Below are 21,562 nucleotides of genomic sequence, written 5' to 3'. Positions count from 1 at the left end.
GTCGCTGGATCACCCGCTGACATCGCTGAATCGGCGTGTGTGACGCCGATTCAGCGATGTCTTCACTTGTAACCAGGATAAACATCGGGTTACTAAGTGCAGGGCCGCGCTTAGTAACCCGATATTTACCCTGGTTACCATTGTAAATGTAAAAAAAACCCAAACACTACATACTTACATTCCGGTGTCTGTCTCGTCCCTCGCCGTCAGCTTCCCGCACTGTGTCAGCGCCGGCCGGCCGTAAAGCAGAGCACAGCGGTGACGTCACCGCTCTGCTTTACGGCCGGCGCTTACACAGTGCAAGGAAGGTGACGGCGAGGGACGCGACAGACACCGGAATGTAAGTATGTAGTATTTTTTTTTTTTACATTTACAATGGTAACCAGGGTAAACATCGGGTTACTAAGCGTGGCCCTGCGCTTAGTAACCCGATGTTTACCCTGGTTACCAGGGGACTTCGGCATCGTTGGTCGCTGGAGAGCGGTCTGTGTGACAGCTCTCCAGCGACCACACAACGACGAAACAGCGACGCTGCAGCGATCGGTATCGTTGCCTATATCACTGCAGCGTCGCTAAATGTGACGGTACCTTTAGTCATTTTTTTCCTCTTTTCCTGCTATATATTTATATACCTCAATTTATATCTGTTTATTTTTTCAACAATTGCGTATATTTATTAAATGGTTTTGTGGCTCTCCCATGTGAGGCACTCTGTTATTTTAATATTGGGTTTTTCTATGTTTTATTCATTAATTAATAAAGTCTCATTATGTTAATATGATGGATCTCTTCTATTTTTCTGGTATTATTAGGTACTAGAATCTGTTGTTACATTTGATTTGAAGTTCCATTCCGTTTGATTTTGTGGACACTTTTCTGCTAACTTACTGTATCTATATGTATTTCTCTATTAGGTCAGAACTGATTATAAGTTTATAACCATTACTAGATATATCATTGTTCATTTATTAATCTGAGCATCCTGTTTAATGTATCCTTTTCCTTTAAATGGGTTTTCCACTTTTAGAAAAAATGGATTGCAAATAATTCCTTTAATGTTTATTAACATTAACATTAACATTAACATTAACATGTCCTGTCCCCCTCCAACACGGTCTTCCCGCCTTTGCTCCAGTTTCTTTGTTTTAGTTGAAGTGGTTACATCACTTTAACAGCTTACATCACTGCTGCAGCCAATCACTGTGCTCAGCAGCTCTGCTGAAAAAGACGGGATGGGACAAGCTGCTGAGGTCAGTGATTGGCTGCAGTGGTGATGTAAGCTGTTGAATGACATCATGGCTACAGCCAAGACAGAGAGACCGGAGCAGTGGCATGGAGCCTGTCCTGGAGCAATGGAGGATGAGTACTGTCTGTCTGTGTTATTTTATATTACTGTAATCATTTCAGGTCTACTTTTCTAAAAGTGGAGAACCCCTTTCGAGCTGTGATATACATTTAGTGGTGGGCACTCAAGTGACCGGGGGCAGTGACTGCATGAAACTTCCAATCTACACACACATCTATTTACAAATTGCCTTCACAGAAACAAAAACAAAAGTTACGGGGAGTAAAGGTGCAAAAATTAAAATTTGACCATAAGGGGTTAATGACTGCCAGAAGAAAAACAGAGGGGGAACACCTTAAATACAAGCATAGACCTTTTATTTAACAGAGATACAGACAAAGTCTGCCCACAGAGCCAAATTAGAGAAATGGATCCTCCAATAAAAGGGAATTAGGGATCTCCACCAGAACTGATTAGTCAAGGGATTTAAATTCATTTTTACCCCTCTCTTGTCATTTGTATATGGTCTAAGTGTGTTTTAAAAAATAGTGCTGTTGTGTTCCTGCCCCTGAAGACACCAATTGCGTTGTGTTGTATTGTAAGGTGTATTATGTCATACATCTTTTGTAATATTGTGTCTTGTAATGTATTGTGTATAAAGTATGATAAGTATTGTTGGTATAATGTATAAGACGGGTAATGTAGGGATTTAGATAGTTGAATGGAGCAAAGGTAATGACATTAGGGTAAGATAGAGTTAGATAGAGTTAATTTTTGGGACTAGCCCACAGGGGAGGGGTTAATGCTAGGGAAAGTGACACTGTTCCTGTTAGCTGTCAGTTAGAGTTTGGTGTGCAACGTGAGCAGAGCTGCATAGAAGGGTGACCCTAAACAAGAGGAGACTAAGCATGAGGGATAGTATGATCCTGAAGAGAAGTGACCGATGAGACAGAGTGCCTCCTGCAGAGATGTCCTCCGAACTTCAGAGCTTGCAACACAGAAGGTAATGGACCTAAGTAGTACTGAGTACAACTGACTAGTGGGGATCCCGCATGCAAGGTTTCCAGGGTGCCAATAGTGGGAGAAATAGGATGCAAAACCAAAAGAGCAAGTTGGGATTCTTGCTGATCAGGACAGTAGCGTTAAAACGGTTTTGTGGCGGAGTAGGACAAAAAAAGTGTGCCTCACTAGCCCTGGAATAAACTACAGAGGAAGGATATTGAGAGTGAAAGATGCTTTATACTGTAAAGCAGGGATGTGAAACTGACATACACAGAGGAACAAAATTAAAAATTTGGACAAAGTCACAGGTTGGCCTTGACTGCAGACTTGTGAATACTCCCACTGCATGCACTGAGCGCTGTGAGGATTCTCCAGTGTCAGCACTGGGAACAGACTGTTTTTGGCACGCTCAATATTAGTATACTAGATGGTGGCCCGATTCTAACGCATCTGGTATTCTAGAATATGCATGTCCACGTAGTATATTGCCCAGTCACGTCGTATATTGCCCAGTCATGTAGTATATTGCCCAGCCACGTACTATAATGCCCAGCCACGTACTATATTGCGCAGTCATGTACTATTTTGCCCAGCCACGTACTATATTGCCCAGCCACATAGTATATTGCCCAGTCACGTAGTATATTGCACAGCGACATAGTATACAGCACAGAGCCACGTAGTATATTGCCCAGCCACGTAGTATATTGCACAGCGACGTAGTATACAGCAGAGCCATGTAGTATATTGTCCAGCTACGTAGTATATTGCACAGCGACGTAGTATACAGCACAGAGCCACGTAGTATATTGCCCAGCCACGTAGCATATTGCCCAGTCACATAGTATACAGCACAGACACGTAGTATATTGCCCAGTCACGTAGTATACAGCACAGACACATAGTATATTGCCCAGGCACGTATGTAACAGGTTACAAAATAAAAAAGAAACATTTACTCACCATCCGATGAGCCCGTTGTAGTCCTATCGCCTGTGTGCGGTGCACCTGGCAGCTTCCGGTCCCAGGGTTGGTATGAGCGCAGGACCTGTGATGACGTTGCGGCACATGACCGTGACGTCATGGAAGGTCCTTCTCCCATAGCATCTTTGGAAGCGGAACCTGCCGCTTGCAGTGCCGAGGACAGGACGCTACGGCGGAGGGTGAGAATAACGTTTTTTTATTATTATTATTTTTAACATTAGATCGTTTTACTATTGATGCTGCATATGCAGCATCAATAGTAAAAAGTTGGTCAGACAGGGTTAATAGCTGCGTAACCGGAGTGCGTTACACCACGGTCCGGTAACGCTGGCATTAACACTGTGTGAAGGCTGACTGGAGGGTGAGTATGGAGTGGGCACTGACTGACTGCGGGGAGGAAAGAGCGGTCATATTGCCGCCGGACTGCGGGCATCGCTGATTGGTCGTGGCAATGGTCGTGGGCGTTTTGCCACGACCAATCAGCGACTTGGATTCCATGACAGACAGAGGCCGCGACCAATGAATATCCGTGACAGAAAGACAGACAGACAGAAAGACGGAAGTGACCCTTAGACAATTATTTAGTAGATTACATGAGGTCAGAAACTGTCTAGTCAGGTTCTGGCCAGGAGTTTGCATATTGCATACTTGACTGCTGTTCTTGGTGCTGACGGCAGAGAATCCTCACAGTGAGCAATGTGCGCTGGGAGGATTCACAAGTCTTTAATGAATCTCAAGATGACTGTGGGACTGTAGTGTAGCTGAAATGGGCCTCCCAGGTACAACACCAGGGAAAGGCCATCACTCCTTCAGGTACACAACTCCACACTATTTGCTGCAGGGGTGAGTGACCTCACAGGGATGTGCACTAGATGCAGGACCCCAGGCACTTTATGCAGGACCCCATTCCTGCTGTAGTGTGCTTTGCTACAGAGCTTGTGTATGAGAGAGTAGGAGGGGAGGTGGGGGTGATGCTGGATGTCTTTTTATAGTGCCTTTTAACATGGCAAATTTTGGATCTTGAAGAAAACAAGTAAAATTTAAGCACACTAGTCATTCGACAAGACTGACATCAAAAGCCTCAAGAATGTAGCAAAGGAAAAAACAAGTGGTATGGAATGAAAATGTAAGCAAACCTGCAGTGCTGTAACCTTCAGCCCAGGAGAGCAGTACGTGTGAGGAATACCTGCTATATTTCTGAATGGCACAGGAGTGAGTACAATTCTCCTACCCATTCCTCCCAACAGAGGCAAGCTGCTGTCACCTGGGGATTTACTATGTATGAAGAAAGGTCTTATCTATCCTTACACAGAAGCATCTCTTGTCAGGTCACCTGCTGGGACTTCCATTCTCTGATTGGACAGAGCAGTGGGTGGTTCTGAAGAAGGGCCGGCAAGTAACATTACATTCACTGTGCAAGGGCACTTGCTTGTTTCTGATGCAGCCCCTTCAGACTGCAGGACAGGGGTGGAAGGGCTGCCTTCCTCGTGGGCCAAATGTTATCAGCGGGCCAGAGTTTGACACGTGCTTTAATGGAAACGTCCATAAGGCTCTGTGCCCACTATCCATCGTATATAACCTTTACCAAGTTATCACCCAGTAAACAGTTTTTGTTGGAACAGAAGTCTCCTTCATTGAACTCTAAAACAAATGGTCCTGGCCAGTCCACACCACCGGCTACATATGGCCTACACAGGCATGATGCCCTTACAGAACAATTCTACACACCAAACCAGAACCCACACTTACATGTAGCGCGCTGGGGTGTAAAAGGAATCAAGTGCCTCACCCCGGCTATTGCTCCGCACCCCCGGCTATTGCCCCGCACTGTGCTACAAATCCCCTGACTCTGCTTCATCCCACTGGCTCGGCCCCCGATAGTCTCATTACCTTCTCTTCTGGTCTGTTTGATGTCTGATCACTGCTCCTAATTAGTGACCATAAGAGAAGAGAACGAGACCAACTGGGAACCTATCCGACAGAACTGGCAGGGGATCTATCGGTAAGTATGTGCTACTTCTTTTTTTATAGCACTCAGACCACATGAAGATTACAAGAAAGTAGAGGAAAACCACTTTAATACCCTCTCTCCCCTACATGTTTTTGAAACAAATTGTCATAAAAACCACAAACAAAGATGTGCAATTTTCCTTTTTGTACAGGGGACTTGTTAATGATCGAACACCTTAAAATGTTTGTTGCATGACTTTATGTATGCAAGTGCTCTACTGCATAAAATAGGCCGCAAAGCTCCCTGCAGTGGAACGTGTGCCGCTGTGTAATTGTCTGGGGTCTGTATATAGGGGATCTGTTCTCGGTGTCTATATTAGTTTAGGAGTCTGTGGTCTGTATGTAGGAGACATGGTCTGGAATCTATAATTCTTTAAGAGATCTGTTTGTAGGACGTTTGGTCTGGAATTTGTATTTTCTTTGGGGTCTGTATAAAATTATGGGAGCCACCACCAGATTTATTGTCCACAAACCTCCACCAAACTTTATCTGGCCTTGGCTTCTCATTAGGTCAGTTTAGTAGGTATTGCTAACAGAGGGTCAAATAAATGTGACAAAGGAAAGTGTGCACACTGGACCTTAACAAGGGCACTGTTATTAAAGGGACATCATTATTAATCCAGCGACATATTCCTTTAATGTAATATAAGTTTATAATCCCCAATTATTGTTCTATTTGATATCCTAAAGTGATCCAGCAAGTCAAATCATATTTCTCTAATCTGAGAATAGCATGATGTAGGGTCATTTTGATTGAATCCTGCTTTTTCTGCTGCAGATCTAGAAGTGCTCGGAATGCTGAGTCCTGTATAACCCCGCCCACACCACTGATTGGTAATTGCTAATTAGTGATGTGGGTGGGGCTACACAGAGCAGTTGACTAGGAGGCACAAGAAACCTAGTCCTGACGTAATAATCTACCAATGATAAAATACTGATTTTATTGAAACAGCAAAATACAGCCTAGTACCTGACACATCCCTGGAATCAGGGTCTGAGCCGCATACATCATGTTGCTATCAGATTACATAGCAAAACCTTCTGACAGATTCCCTTTAAGTATATTTATCACAGCATAAGTGAAAATGTTAATTTACATAGTCATATTATCTGATGTGAATGTGAAATTCGACAATTGTCTACAAGGGTGAAAGCTGTGGCTTTGGTTTTGCTTAGGAAATGACTTACAGACACAGTATTAGGGTCGTAGGAGTAAGCTTGGTGGATCTCACCATTTTATCACTTAGAACCTACATTTATTAGAGAATATGTGACGATTTCATAGGGACTCGTAACTGTTACATTAGTGTAGAAGTCCCATTACAAATACTCAGGGAATTATGACTTCAAAGAGGAAGGTTATTAGTTCAAGACCTTATCAACCACAATGTAGACGACCAATAAGAAAAATCCAAGACCCTAATTGGAGTGGCTAATTAGATAGTATGCATAAGTAAGCAGTCAGCATATGGGGTGCTCAGATATACAATTAGTAATAGAGATCCCTCAAAACCGGGAAATCATCATAACCACAGCAGCAATAAAGTATGACAGCGGAATAGCCACAGCAATTTATAGGAAAAACGCCCTATGTAGCTTACTATCTAGCTAGGTGACAACTATATATTAATTATTCTTCTTCTTCTGGTGATTTATTGCCTCTTTTTTTCCATTTGTTTTACTTTTGTCATTTCTCTTGTCTGTATTTTTTTATACATACATTATTAATAAAGATTTGATTAATTTTATTGGCCTGCATTGTTCATTCTTATATTTGCATTAAGAGCCTCATCACATGTGGATTGTGTATATTGTTGTTCCTTTTAGAAAGTATACAAATCACCGCCATGACACTAAGCAATGTTAGTTGAAGTTGAACAATTAGTCATTCTGCATTTTTACAAGTTCCTGAAACAAAGGGTAGTAGATTCTGTGAAATAATAGCATATGTTTTATCCAGGTCAGTTAGGGGCAAAATTATGAAGTGCACAAGATTGAGGACACCATTATGAAATCACTTGCTGCAATTACAAAATACGGGCACAAGTCAAATAATGCAAGTTAGTCTGCAGGTAAAAGTAAGACTGACATAACAAGATATTGGACATGGCTAATTAAAAGCCAAAGGATGTTGGTTGTCCTTAAGGGGCAGTAAACAAACACCAATTGGCAACATTTCGGAGGTTGTTTAGTAGCCTGTTTAGATAGGCAGACCAGACTTTGTATGTTGTAAGGTGGCTGTAGGACACCTAATGGATGGGAGATAAACCTGGAGTAACACTTTCGTACATATGGGACTAAAAAGTCTTAATCGACCATGACAGGTTGATCATGAACAGCTAAAGAGTAGGGCGAGATGGTTGCTGGCCATATCTCTACCCCTGGGTGTGGTTCACTTTGTAAAATGAGACCTGTCTCAGACATGTCTGTGTGTATGGAGGTGTGCAGATCTCGTGGACTGAGTGCCTTTGCAAAAGGACTAAAGGTACCGTCACACATAGCGACGCTGCAGCGATACCGACAACGATCCGGATCGCTGCAGCGTCGCTGTTTGGTCGCTGGAGAGCTGTCACACAGACAGTTCTCCAGCGACCAACGATCCCGAGGTCCCCGGTAACCAGGGTAAACATCGGGTAACTAAGCGCAGGGCCGCGCTTAGTAACCCGATGTTTACCCTGGTTACCATCCTAAAAAGTAAAAAAACAAACGCTACATACTTACCTTCTGCTGTCTGTCCTCGGCGCTCTGCTTCTCTGGTCTGGCTGTGAGCGCCGGGCAGCCAGAAAGCAGAGCGGTGACATCACCGCTCTGCTTTCCGGCTGACCGACGCTCACAGCCAGAGCAGGAGGAGAGCAGAGCACAGCGCTGGAGGACAGACAGCGGTAGGTAAGTATGTAGTGTTTGTTTTTTTACTTTTAGGATGGTAACCAGGGTAAACATCGGGTTACTAAGCGCGGCCCTGCGCTTAGTTACCCGATGTTTACCCTGGTTACCAGCAAAGACATCGCTGAATCGGTGTCACACACGCCGATTCAGCGATGTCTGCGGGGAGTCCAGCGACGAAATAAAGTTCTGGACTTTCTTCCCCGACCAGCGACATCACAGCAGGGGCCTGATCGCTGCTGCCTGTCACACTGGACGATATCGCTAGCGAGGACGCTGCAACGTCACGGATCGCTAGCGATATCGTCTAGTGTGACAGTACCTTAAGAAGCTGGACTCTAAGCCAGGTGTGCTAACCAGCACTATTGTATGGACTTGTTACTTTTATGTTTTACTTTATGCAGGACAAAGGCTGTACTTAAGTTTTCATGTGATGCGGTTTGCTAGGACTGAAATAAAACAGCTGGACTTCAAACAGGAACGGTTCCTGTGATACCCCGGATCGCTCCCAAGTGAGTAGCATTGCTACATTGTGCACAGAAATAGAGATGAGCGGATAGCTTTGTGCTACCCTAGTCCATGCTCTCTGACCGTGGACAGGAGCTGTGTGTATCTCCTTACCCTATGGGATCCCCGGCTTGAGTTATTATTAGCTAGGCTGGTGAAATCTCACCGGTATGACGCACAGATGACGTCACACCAGGCCGGCAAACAAACACTGTGCCGGGATACCATAGACAAATTAATCAAAGATAATATTCTAATTACATACTATGCAAACTATTTTGCTAATATAACTTAAAAACAAAATCGTTTGTGAGGGCAGACAGTCTGAACTATTAGTGAATAACTGGGAATCCATTTACCATTGTGCATTTTAAAATATTGGTAATCACCAAGCAAATAATTTCTTAACTTTCCATTACATTTTGCAATAGTTTATCTCCATCTCCAGAACCATTGATTAATGATTGTATTGGTGTAATTATGATGTGTCTATGGGATTCAATTAATAATTAATAATAATTACTGCCAACTGTTAAGAAAGTTTTTCAACATTTTGACCCACAAGATAGTAATTATTATGAAGCTATTAAAAACTAGGTCATAGCATCTCTATTGCCAATTCAAATGAGAATAAGGCTACTTTCACACTTCCGTCTTTTTAGATCCGTCACAATGCGTCGTTTTGGGAAAAAAACGCATCTTGCAAATGTGCCCGCAGGATGTTTTTTTTTCCCATAGACATGTATTGCCGACGGATCGCGACGTATGGCCGTCGTGCACTGGATGCGTTGTGTTTTGGCAGACCGTCATCATGAAAAAACGTTCAAGGGAACGTTTTTTTGTACATCGCATCCTGCACTTTGGAGTGCGCACGCCCGGGCGGAGATCTCTAGCTCCTCCCCGAGACTTTAGAATGAGCAGCGGATGCGTTGAAAAACTGCAGCCGCTGCCCACGTTGTGCCGAATTTTAACAACGTCCGTTGGTACGTCGCGCCGACGCTTTGTGACGGCCCCGTACCGACGGAAGTGTGAAAGAAGCCTAACTTGTCTTTAACCATTAGGAACACCACTATTTAACAATGACTATAATCCACATTGAATGCATGTGTAGTGTTTTCATAAATGAGGGGGCTACACAATGACATTTTCAAACCCACATTAAATGCTATTAATAAAGTAATTGAAATATCTAATTCATATTCAAATATGGTAACTTTTTTCCAGCAAAGATCTAAGCTTCGATTATATTCCGTTTGCAAGATGAAAACATCAAAAACAAACAAACGACAAAACCACATAAGACTCATTGTGCACACCACCCGTCTTCATTCACACCAACACGACTTACCTGGGAGATTAGGCTACGGCATCTATCTAAAACCTCTTTGCAGCTCAGTAAAGAAGAGTCTACGTTTCCTCCTTTGATACATTTCTGTATTCTCCGTAGGAACAAGTAATCTTCGTTGAGGTCCATTACTTCTTGAATCTTTGTTGAGACATGAATGCAAAAATATTATTTCTCTGTGCTTACTACTGTGATACATAAATCAGAGAATAAAATATATGTAGAGAGAACAAGGTTAATATGATATTTGCTGTATTTTATATACAGTGGGGGAAATTATTATTTGATCCCTTGCTGATTTCATAAGTTTGTCCACTGACAAAGACATGAACAGTCTATAATTTTAAGGATAGGTTTTCACATTGAGAAATAGAATATCAAAAATAAAATTCAGAAAATCACATTGTATAAATTATATAAATGTATTTGCATTTTGCAGTGAGGAATAAGTATTTGATCCATCTGGCAAAAAGACTTAATACTCGGTGGCAAAACCCTTGTTGGCAAGCACAGCAGTCAGAGGTTTTTTGTAATTGATGATGAGGTTTGTGCACGTCAGGAGGAATTTTGGTCCACACCTCTTTGCAGATCATGTCTAAATCATTAAGATTTTGAGGCTGTCGCTTGGCATCTCGGAGCTTCAACCTCCTCCATAAGTTTTCTATGGGATTAAGGTCTGGAGACTGGCTAGGCCACTCCATGACCTTAATGTGCTTCTTTTTGAGCCACTCCTTTGTTGCCTTGGCTGTATGTTTTGGGTAATTGTCTTGCTGGAAGACTCAGCCATGACCCATTTTTAATGTCCTGGCGGAGGGAATGAGGTTGTCACTCGGGATTTTACGGTACATACCTCCATCCATTCTCCCATTGATGGGGTGAAGTAGACCTGTGCCTTTAGCAGAGAAACACCCCCAAAACATAATATTTCCACCTCCATGCTTGACAGTGGGGACGGTGTTCTTTGGGTCATAAGCAGAATTTCTCTTCCTCCAAACATGATGAGTTGATCTAATGCCGAAGACCTCAATTTTTGTCTCATCTGACCACAGCATCTTCTCCCAATCACTTACAGAATCATCCAGGTGTTCAATGGCAAACTTCAGACGGGTCTGCACATGTGCCTTCCTGAGCAGGGGGACCTTGCGGGCACTGCAGGATTTTAAACCTTTACGGCGTAATGTGTTATGAATGGTTTTCTTTGTGACTGTGGTCCCAGCTGCCTTGAGATCATTAGCAAGTTCCCCCATGTAGGTTTAGGCTGATCTCTCACCTTCCTCATGATCAGGTGAGATTTAGCATGGTGCCTCAGATGGATGTCGATTGACAGTCATTTTGTATTTCTCCCATTTTCTATTGTACAAACAATTGTCTCCTTCTCACCCAGTGTCTTACTTATGGTTCTGTAGCCCATTCCAGCTTTGTGCAAGTCTATGATCTTGTCCCTGACATCCTTAGAAAGCTCTTTGGTCTTGTCCATGTTGTAGAGGTTATAGTCTGTCTGATTAATTGAGTCTGTGGACAGTAGTCTTTATAAAGGTGACTATGTAAGACAGCTGTCTTTAATGCAGGTAACGAGTTTATTAGGAGCATCTAACTGGTCTGTAGGAGCCAGAACACTTAATGGTTGGTAGGGGATCAAATACTTATTTCTCACTGCAAAATGCAATACATTTATATAATTTATACAATGTGATTTTCTGGATTTTATTTTTGCTATTCTATCTCTCAATGTTAAAATTAACCTACCCTTATAATTATAGTCTGCTCATGTCTGTCAGTGGGAAAACTTACAAAATCAGCAAGGGATCAAAAACTTTCCCCCACTCTACATTTTATATACATGGATGACTAGCTGAAATTGAGTGTTCTACTATATATTAATAGAGATATTTACATGCATCAAATTAAATTTCATAACTGTCCGTAGTTATAGTACTAAAATACAAAAATCTTGTAACTGGCTGATATACCTTGTATAAAATATTATTGGTCATTAATTGGCCATTCATGCTGTGAATATTTTTGGCCAAAATCTTGGACATTTTTTGACAAATAGGCAAAAATCAATTGTTTTGAAAAGCAAAGTAGATAATTATTGGCCAAAAATCAACTGAAAATTAAGTCTGCATAAATACACATTACCAAAGAGGTACCATACCCCTCTCAGCTGGGTGTAGCGCTCTTAAAACCTTTTATATGAGTTTTTTTTTATATTTGAGTGACCTTATAATTTCAAATAGATTGGTGGAGATCGGTGTCCTGAGACCACCACCAATCGCTCATCCACATCACCATCTTCCCCACTGAGAGGGGCACAGCTTTTGCCTGAACGCTCACATAGAGCGGGTTATGGATCCAATAGAGAGGATTGGCTAGGGCTTTTTAGTGATTGGTAGGGATTTCAGGACCCGGACCCTAACTGATCTACTTGAAATGAGAAGGATGCCCAAATATGAGGAAACCGTCTTAAGGCTAGTTACTGTTTAAAGTGTAGATTCACGTCTTGTAAATAAAATATAGGAAATTGAATTTGATGCGTTAAGGCTACTTAAGTAATACATGACTGCGGTGATTTATGAGGATAAAATTTTTTATTGCCCTCAAGACATAATCACTTTCAGTTCACCATTGTAAAGAGCAGAGTTGAGTTGATCACCTTTGCTACCATATCTTTTCTTCATCGATGCTCAGCATATTGACTTAAAGAGTCTATCTATCTATCTATCTATCTATCTCTCTATGATCTATCTATCTATATATCTATTGTCTCTCTATCTATTTATCTATATATCTATATCTTATCTCTATCTATCTATTATCTATATATGAACTGTTCAAGATAGATAGATTTTTCTTGAGGCGTTCACACCATGAACTGAAATGTCACCACATGGGCAATTAAAGCCCTATAATTTGGACCATTTTTGGAGTGCTTCTGCCCTGGAAGCTTTGCACCACGGTTTGCTCTCTTCTTTATTTTGATATGTTACTGGTGCTGCTTTATTTCCTGTTTCTAAATGGATAAATAAAAAAACTAGGCTTCAGATAGTTTTTAATTACTTAAACATATTATGAAATTGAATTTGTTATTATATACATTTCTAAATTCTCCTAAATCTAATTGTCATTGAACCAGGTTCCGGAAAATTAGAAGTCACATTATTTAATTAGTTTCCTATTAAACCGCTAATAAGGCTTTTCCTTGAGCGGTAGATTAGATTAAGCGGTCTTGTTGAACACCATTCTATGTCCTGTAATTGTCCTCTAAACCAAAAGGCAAAGACATAAGAGTTTCCTCTTAATTGGTATATATTTTTTTTTATATAAAAGGATGCAGCAAAACTATGTTGACTTAGGTGCGATGTAATGTAATATAATACTGGCAAATTAAATTATGGTGAAAGCTTAACTCTTCTCTATAGTGGAATTTCATGTGACATTCCAATTCACATTTTCAGGGGTCCAGGAAGCTAAGATATAGGGTGTTGGTGGAAAGTTCCTTACAATGCGGATTTTCTTTCCCTGAGTAGCAAAATAGAATGCCAAAAACACAAGTGTAAGGAATCCATAGAAAACTTCTCTCTCAGCTTTTTGGACATCTATGATTAAGGCAAAGGTGGGGAAATGAATATAGTGGTAAATTACAGGAGTTAGGTTTTACTAGACAAAATTGTGTCACAACATATACAATATAGATCTTATTTTTGCAATATCAACTTTATCTTTTAAAGTAAAAAAGAGAAGATTCAAGCTATAGAATATCCACAAATTAATTTCACTTTTACGTTTCTTATTGGTGAAATTTAGGTTTCTGCGTCTCATTTTTAGTTTTACTATTGAGAAATCACCAAAACAATTCCAACTCTTAAATAAATGAAACTCTTAAGTTCTCAGCTGGTTCATGATATCAAATTTTTTTAGAAAATTCATCATAGCGTAGCCAATAAAATAACCAAAATGTTTGTGAATTTCATAACTTACCTTATCTACTTTCATGTGGAAGTATACACCAAAAATACAGATCCCAACAATCTGTGCTAACACGCAAAGAATAAAAATCCACAGGGATATCTTCATGATGGATGAAGGTGACTTTTGCCGAGATGGATCTTCTGAGGGGCTTTGATTGTAAGAGTTGATCATTGTGCAACATATGAATGATGTCTTCTTCAGGCAGAGGGATAAAGCATATGGCATTAAAGTTACTGAACAGTCGAGGCGACAGGTACAACTCGATTGTGAGACCTACACACTTCCTGGAATATTTATTGCAGCGTGCAGTATGGTTACACATTACAACATTTCACTTAGATTCCACAATCTCTTGAAGAACATGTTCCATTGACAGATTTTCCTATGGAAATTAGGGGTTCAACAATATTTTAAATGATCCAAATAATCCACTTACCTGTCTTTCCATTAAATAATGCTATTTTTTTCATCCCCATTGAAATGTTCAGTTGTCACTATACAGCTATTTTCTTTCTTCACGAAGATTTTTATAGAAATAAAACTGGGCAAATTTACCACATTTCAGTCTTTTTTGATATTGGTCTTCTCAACTGTATCCTGTCATTCAAGATGACCCTATATGCCTTTCTTGAAAAAGATAATATTACAAGATATAAATTGTATATACACTGGCGCTAAATCACCTGAAAAGGATAAGGTGAAAGCCCCAGAAGCTGCAGGTGGTTAAAACAGGTTCTGTGCAAGACACTGTTAAAAAAATGTTGCCGACTAAATAATAATACTGCAACCATCGCGCTAAACTCAGGCTGAAAGAAAAAAAATAAATTTAAATTTACTTACTTCTGTTATGGCTGTTTTTGTACTATATGGGGACTCTTATGGGTAAAGGGTTACACCTAATTACAGCAATTCACTGAAAGAAAAAAAATACAGGAGGTCGGTATATTGATTGGGGCCGTACAAATAATTTACTAAAGATATTGGTTAAGTAAACTCACTGCTCTTATAAGACCGTATAAGGTGTTCCTATGTGGGGTTAAGTGTTTCTCTTTCCACGGTGTGATAAACCAATGCTGGAAGGTAAAATAAAATATACAAAAAAATCGATATACTGATTTGACCGTATAAATGAATTATCAGCGATATTGGTGGAATACACTTACTCCTTATATAAGACCATGTAGGCTGCACCTGGAGTGTAACTGTGTGGGGTTGAGCGTTACTGTTTCCACGGTGTAGTAAACCAAATGCTGATAAATAGATAAAGCAAAAATAGAGCAAATAATACTAATGGTACCTTAAATCATTAGATTATTGAATACCACATAGGTTGCAGCAGTATCTATGGAAATCAACTGGCACTCACCAAATCCTGCTTAGGAAAAAACATGCAGTGAAGATGGCAAAGTGATCCTCTGAATGCGGTGCCAGTTGCAACACTCAATGAGCTCAGCAGAGGTTGTGTGGTCAGTACCTGAAGCTGAGGTTCCTGGATGGTAACGTCCCAGTGAGTAGCAGGAGAAGCACCAGCGCCTCGCGTGCCCCGGCCGGAAGCAATGCTGAGGACGCGGTGCCGAGGGGAGTTACCCCTCGAAACTAGTTGGCAGCTTGTCTCTCTCGCGCACCCGTCCCTGCTTTTTGTGATGTCACACTATCTCCGCCCCCATCTCGGCACCGCATCCTCAGCATTGCTTCCGGCCGTAAATTTAATTTTTTTTTCTTTCAGCCTGAGTTTAGCGCGGTGGTTGCAGTATTATTAGAAAATATTACAAGTTATGGGTACTAGTTTTTGTGAGGGCGCATTGATTCGGGGAACTAGTCTGATTACCATATGTAGAGTTGGAAAGGACTTTCCTCTAATATGGAGCTATTAGCATCTGCCCCATAGGGTTTTTGCCTTCCTCTGGATCAACCTGTCAGACTAAAGGTTGAACTCGATGGTCTTAAGTCTACCTTCAACCTTAAAACTATGAAACGATGAAATATATTTAGAAAACATTAGCAGAATCATGTGATTATTGTAAAGGGGGCAATACCAGGCAATGGAAAGTAGGCACAGAAACACACACAGTCTGGTTGGTAAACCAAAAGCAAACTTTAATTTTAGTTTACAAAGATACAGCCACAAAAGGAAACAGATCAGTCAATATGGACAAAATAATGTTTAAGATGACCATGCCTATTTCTGTATCTCTGGTAGTTAGATTGGGTAATGGTAATGCCAACTCCTGTTGTGGACTGGCTAATCACAAAAGATACAAAGGAATTCGTTCCACCAAGTATCTTCCTTTAAGTTTCCAGTATACTTCATTTAGAATTTCCTTCATGCAACAAAAAGAATAAAATATAAAGTAAAAGATTATTGACCATCAAGCAACAAATCCGAGAAAGATGAAGGACTTCTCCGTGGCACAATCTATTGACTGGCCGCCCTTGTTCCACAGGCCTTGACTACCCTGGCACACCTTGTGTTTAAAAGTTACAGACACTTGTGAGTAAATTTATTTTTGTCTGCAAAGCATTTTTGCAATAGCGATAAAAAATTTGGACTGTCTGGATTTTACTGCTTATATGTTTATAGAAAACAGCAGAATGAGTAAACATTAAAATCCATTGGCTAGCTTGTCTGATGTTCTTCGTGCTGTGGGCGGAAAAACTGTGCCACACTACTAATCCTCCAGGAGGGCAGGTTGTGATTAAATGGAACCTGTCACCAGATTTTTCCTATATAAAGTATAGCCAGCACCTGTAAGCTGTATGTGAGAGCATTCTACTGTAGAATGCTGTATATATGTCCCCAATGCGCTCTGCATAAAACAAAATATAGCTTTTATTATACTCACCTACAGGCAGTCCGTTCCTATGAGCGTTGCTGGACTTGATGCGGTGTGTCCTCTGTTCTTGCTTCGTGTGGATGAGCGGGAGCGTGACCCTAGGGTGCCACCCGCCACGGCTCAGTTAGGAATCATTATTAGGGTAAGATCCCACTTATTGGATCCACACTGACCATCAATCAGTAAACCATTACCAATCAACAGTTGTTTACTGTGGTCTTTCTGTTTAAACGGGCTATTAAAGGGGTTGTCCGGTCAAAACTGGTAAGTCTGCAGTCATTCTGTGGGACTGCAAACTTATGAAACCCCCCAGCTCGTGCACTGTGTGCTGCGGGGTTTTGCCAGTTTCAGGCCCAGGAAGGGAGGGTATGTATGGGTTCAGGGTCAGACTGGCCATCTGGCAAATGCCCGAAGGGCCTGTCTGGTCATGGGATGCCTTGTCTGCTACATTGTAAACAGAATCGGTGTTCTCAAGATACCCATACTGTTAAGCGTTGTGATGGAGCACAAAGTTGCTGACGCTGTCACTTACCCCAGTAGGCCATGGGTATCATTAGAAATATTGGTCTTGTAGAAAATCTTCCTTTCCTCCATCCAGGGTAATATTAGTAATATATCCTGGTTCATGAGGACGGGGACAACATGGGCCTGTGTGTTCTCAAATGCCAGGACTAAATTTCAGCCCCAGTCCATACCTGTATGGGTTACACATACCCCTGACCAGTGGGCACGGCCACGCTCCATACACTTGTATAGAGCCACGGCCGTACCCCTGTCTAGTGATGTTGCCATCCGGTAGGCATGGCAGATTAGAGGGCCCAGCTTCTATCCTATACACTTGTCCATGCCCACTGGCTGGGAGTATGTATAACTCATACATACCTTCTGGTCCTGACTCAGAAACCAGTGAATCCCTGCAGTGCACAATGGGTGCACTGAGAGGATTCAAAAATCTGAAGTCACACAGACTGACTGCAGTCTTATTGGCTTTGACTGGGCAACCTCTTTAAATGATGCACACTGAGCGTTCCGTCCCATATATAACGCTGTCCCTTATTTCATAGCATTCCCTTTTGTTATATGTAGCGCTGTCCTGTATTATATAGTGTCCTCTTATTATATATAGCGCTGTCCCTTATTTCATAGCATTCCCTTTTGTTATATGTAGCGCTGTCCTGTATTATATAGTGTCCTCTTTTTATATATATATATACAGTGGGGCAAAAAAGTATTTAGTCAGTCAGCAATAGTGCAAGTTCCACCACTTAAAAAGATGAGAGGCGTCTGTAATTTACATCATAGGTAGACCTCAACTATGGGAGACAAACTGAGAAAAAAAAATCCCGAAAATCACATTGTCTGTTTTTTTATCATTTTATTTGCATATTATGGTGGAAAATAAGTATTTGGTCAGAAACAAACAATCAAGATTTCTGGCTCTCACAGACCTGCAACTTCTTTTTTAAGAGTCTCCTCTTTCCTCCACTCATTACCTGTAGTAATGGCACCTGTTTAAACTTGTTATCAGTATAAAAAGACACCTGTGCACACCCTCAAACAGTCTGACTCCAAACTCTACTATGGTGAAGACCAAAGAGCTGTCAAAGGACACCAGAAACAAAATTGTAGCCCTGCACCAGGCTGGGAAGACTGAATCTGCAATAGCCAACCAGCTTGGAGTGAAGAAATCAACAGTGGGAGCAATAATTAGAAAATGGAAGACATACAAGACCACTGATAATCTCCCTCGATCTGGGGCTCCACGCAAAATCCCACCCCGTGGGGTCAGAATGATCACAAGAACGGTGAGCAAAAATCCCAGAACCACGCGGGGGGACCTAGTGAATGAACTGCAGAGAGCTGGGACCAATGTAACAAGGCCTACCATAAATAACACACTACGCCACCATGGACTCAGATCCTGCAGTGCCAGACGTGTCCCACTGCTTAAGCCAGTACATGTCCGGGCCCGTCTGAAGTTTGCTAGAGAGCATTTGGATGATCCAGAGGAGTTTTGGGAGAATGTCCTATGGTCTGATGAAACCAAACTGGAACTGTTTGGTAGAAACACAACTTGTCGTGTTTGGAGGAAAAAGAATACTGAGTTGCATCCATCAAACACCATACCTACTGTAAAGCATGGTGGTGGAAACATCATGCTTTGGGGCTGTTTCTCTGCAAAGGGGCCAGGACGACTGATCCGGGTACATGAAAGAATGAATGGGGCCATGTATCGTGAGATTTTGAGTGCAAACCTCCTTCCATCAGTAAGGGCATTGAAGATGAAACGTGGATGGGTCTTTCAACATGACAATGATCCAAAGCACACCGCCAGGGCAACGAAGGAGTGGCTTCGTAAGAAGCATTTCAAGGTCCTGGAGTGGCCTAGCCAGTCTCCAGATCTCAACCCTATAGAAAACCTTTGGAGGGAGTTGAAAGTCCGTGCTGCCAAGCGAAAAGCCAAAAACATCACTGCTCTAGAGGAGATCTGCATGGAGGAATGGGCCAACATACCACCAACAGTGTGTGGCAACCTTGTGAAGACTTACAGAAAACGTTTGACCTCTGTCATTGCCAACAAAGGATATATTACAAAGTATTGAGATGAAATTTTGTTTCTGACCAAATACTTATTTTCCACCATAATATGCAAATAAATTGTTAAAAAAACAGACAATGTGATTTTCTGGATTTTTTTTCTCAGTTTGTCTCCCATAGTTGAGGTCTACCTATGATGTAAATTACAGACGCCTCTCATCTTTTTAAGTGGTGGAACTTGCACTATTGCTGACTGACTAAATACTTTTTTGCCCCACTGTATATATATATATGTATATATATATATATATATATATATAGCGCAGTTTCTTATTACATAGTATCCTCTATTATGTGCGAGGTTCGCCGCTGTCTCTACAGTTTTGCATCTGCAGATGTGTACCAGAGCACCTGTGTGTTAATCACATGACCTATCACATGATCTCTCAAGGGAATCATGTAACGTCATGCAATACATCAGGTACTGGGGGGTCCCACACCGTCTAAACTGCCAGGGCTCTCACTACTTTTAATCCGCCCCTTCTTTAAGACCCATAATAAATGTGGTATAAGACATACAAGACTTCTTTTTGCACAAATTAAGCTACAATTGCGGCGCATGTAGCCACAGGGATCCGCTGGCTGCATAATATGACCACTGATCGGTAAACGTTTACTGTTTGATGGTTGTTTGAATGGCTGTTTTCACAGGCAGACTAAAGTAAACGATCGAGTATAGCTCGCTCAGTGCATATAGGCTGCCATCGTTTTCGGCGCTGTGAGCCCTGCGTACTCTAGATAATGCACCGTCAAGAGAGATTATCTTTTATGCTGTACAAAAGAATAGTTCACCTGATGAACGAGTGTTCTGCTCATTCACCAAGTAATTGGCAGCCTGTTTGCATGGCAAGATCAGGCTCGGACTGGCCCACCGGGGAACCGGAGGATCCTCCGGTGGGCCCTGACACTGGCATCTGCTGGCAGGGTCTCCCCCCGCTCCAGTGCCCTCCCCCCGCTCCAGGGCCCCCCCCCCCGCCGCCGCCCGCCCGCTCGCCTGCTCGCCTTGAATACTCACCCTGCCTGCTCCAGCGATGGTCTCGGCGTCTGCACTGCACGAGCGGTCACGTGACACCGCTCATTAAGATCATGAATATGCGCATATTCATGATCTTAATGAACGGTGTCACATGACCGCTCAAGCAGGAAGAAGGTGCTGCGCCGGCGCCGCCGCCTGGAGTCGGGACAGAGCGCGAGGGATGTCGGCACGGCCGTGCAGTGGGAAGACAGGTGAGTATGAGGGACGGGGGAACGGGGGGGGGGGGGGAATGAATACAGGGGGGAATATGAGCCATGCAGGGGGGATATGAGCCATGCAGGGGGGGATATGAGCCATGCAGGGGGGGATATGAGCCATGCAGGGGGGGATATGAGCCATGCAGGGGGGATATGAGCCATGCAGGGGGGGATATGAGCCATGCAGGGGGGGAATATGAGCCATGCAGGGGGGGAATATGAGCCATGCAGGGGGGGATATAAGCCATGCAGGGGGGAATATGAGCCATGCAGGGGGGGATATAAGCCATGCAGGGGGGAATATGAGCCATGCAGGGGGGGATATAAGCCATGCAGGCGGGAATATGAGCCATGCAGGGGGGGATATGAGACATGCAGGGGGGGATATAAGCCATGCAGGGGGGAATATGAGCCATGCAGGGGGGGATATAAGCCATGCAGGGGGGAATATGAGCCATGCAGGGGGGGATATAAGCCATGCAGGGGGGAATATGAGCCATGCAGGGGGGGATATAAGCCATGCAGGGGGGATATAAGCCATGCAGGCGGTAATATGAGCCATGCAGGGGGGGATATAAGCCATGCAGGGGGGAATATGAGCCATGCAGGGGGGATATAAGCCATGCAGGGGGGAATATGAGCCATGCAGGGGGGGATATAAGCCATGCAGGGGGGAATATGAGCCATGCAGGGGGGGATATAAGCCATGCAGGCGGGAATATGAGCCATGCAGGGGGGGATATGAGCCATGCAGGGGGGAATATGAGCCATGCATACAGGAGGGGTAATATGAGCTATGTATATGGGATAGGAGGGAGAAGAGCCATGCATACAGGAGGGGGGTCATTATACAGTATGGAGCATCATGTGTGGCCGTTATACAGTATGGAGCATCATGTGCGGTCATTA

General features: G+C 42.6%; 1 protein-coding gene across 1 annotated transcript in view; it reads right to left on the bottom strand.

Annotated features, from left to right (window-relative positions):
• The window catches only part of CD40LG (CD40 ligand), a 33,226-nt gene extending 19,013 nt beyond the window's left edge, over window positions 1-14,213 (bottom strand). Inside the window, exons 1-2 of the mRNA XM_069754491.1 lie at window positions 13,998-14,213; window positions 10,020-10,157 (exon numbers count right to left, since the gene is read on the bottom strand). Coding sequence (XP_069610592.1) covers window positions 10,020-10,157; window positions 13,998-14,213 — 354 coding nt within the window. The remainder of the gene's footprint in view (window positions 1-10,019; window positions 10,158-13,997) is intronic.
• Window positions 14,214-21,562: the final 7,349 nt, after the last annotated feature.

The sequence above is a fragment of the Ranitomeya imitator genome, chromosome 2 (genome assembly GCF_032444005.1).
Source record: "Ranitomeya imitator isolate aRanImi1 chromosome 2, aRanImi1.pri, whole genome shotgun sequence".
In the NCBI taxonomy this organism is placed as follows: Eukaryota; Metazoa; Chordata; class Amphibia; order Anura; family Dendrobatidae; genus Ranitomeya; species Ranitomeya imitator.
The sequence above is the reverse complement of the archived record's forward strand: the minus strand, read 5'-3'. Positions and strand labels throughout refer to the sequence as shown.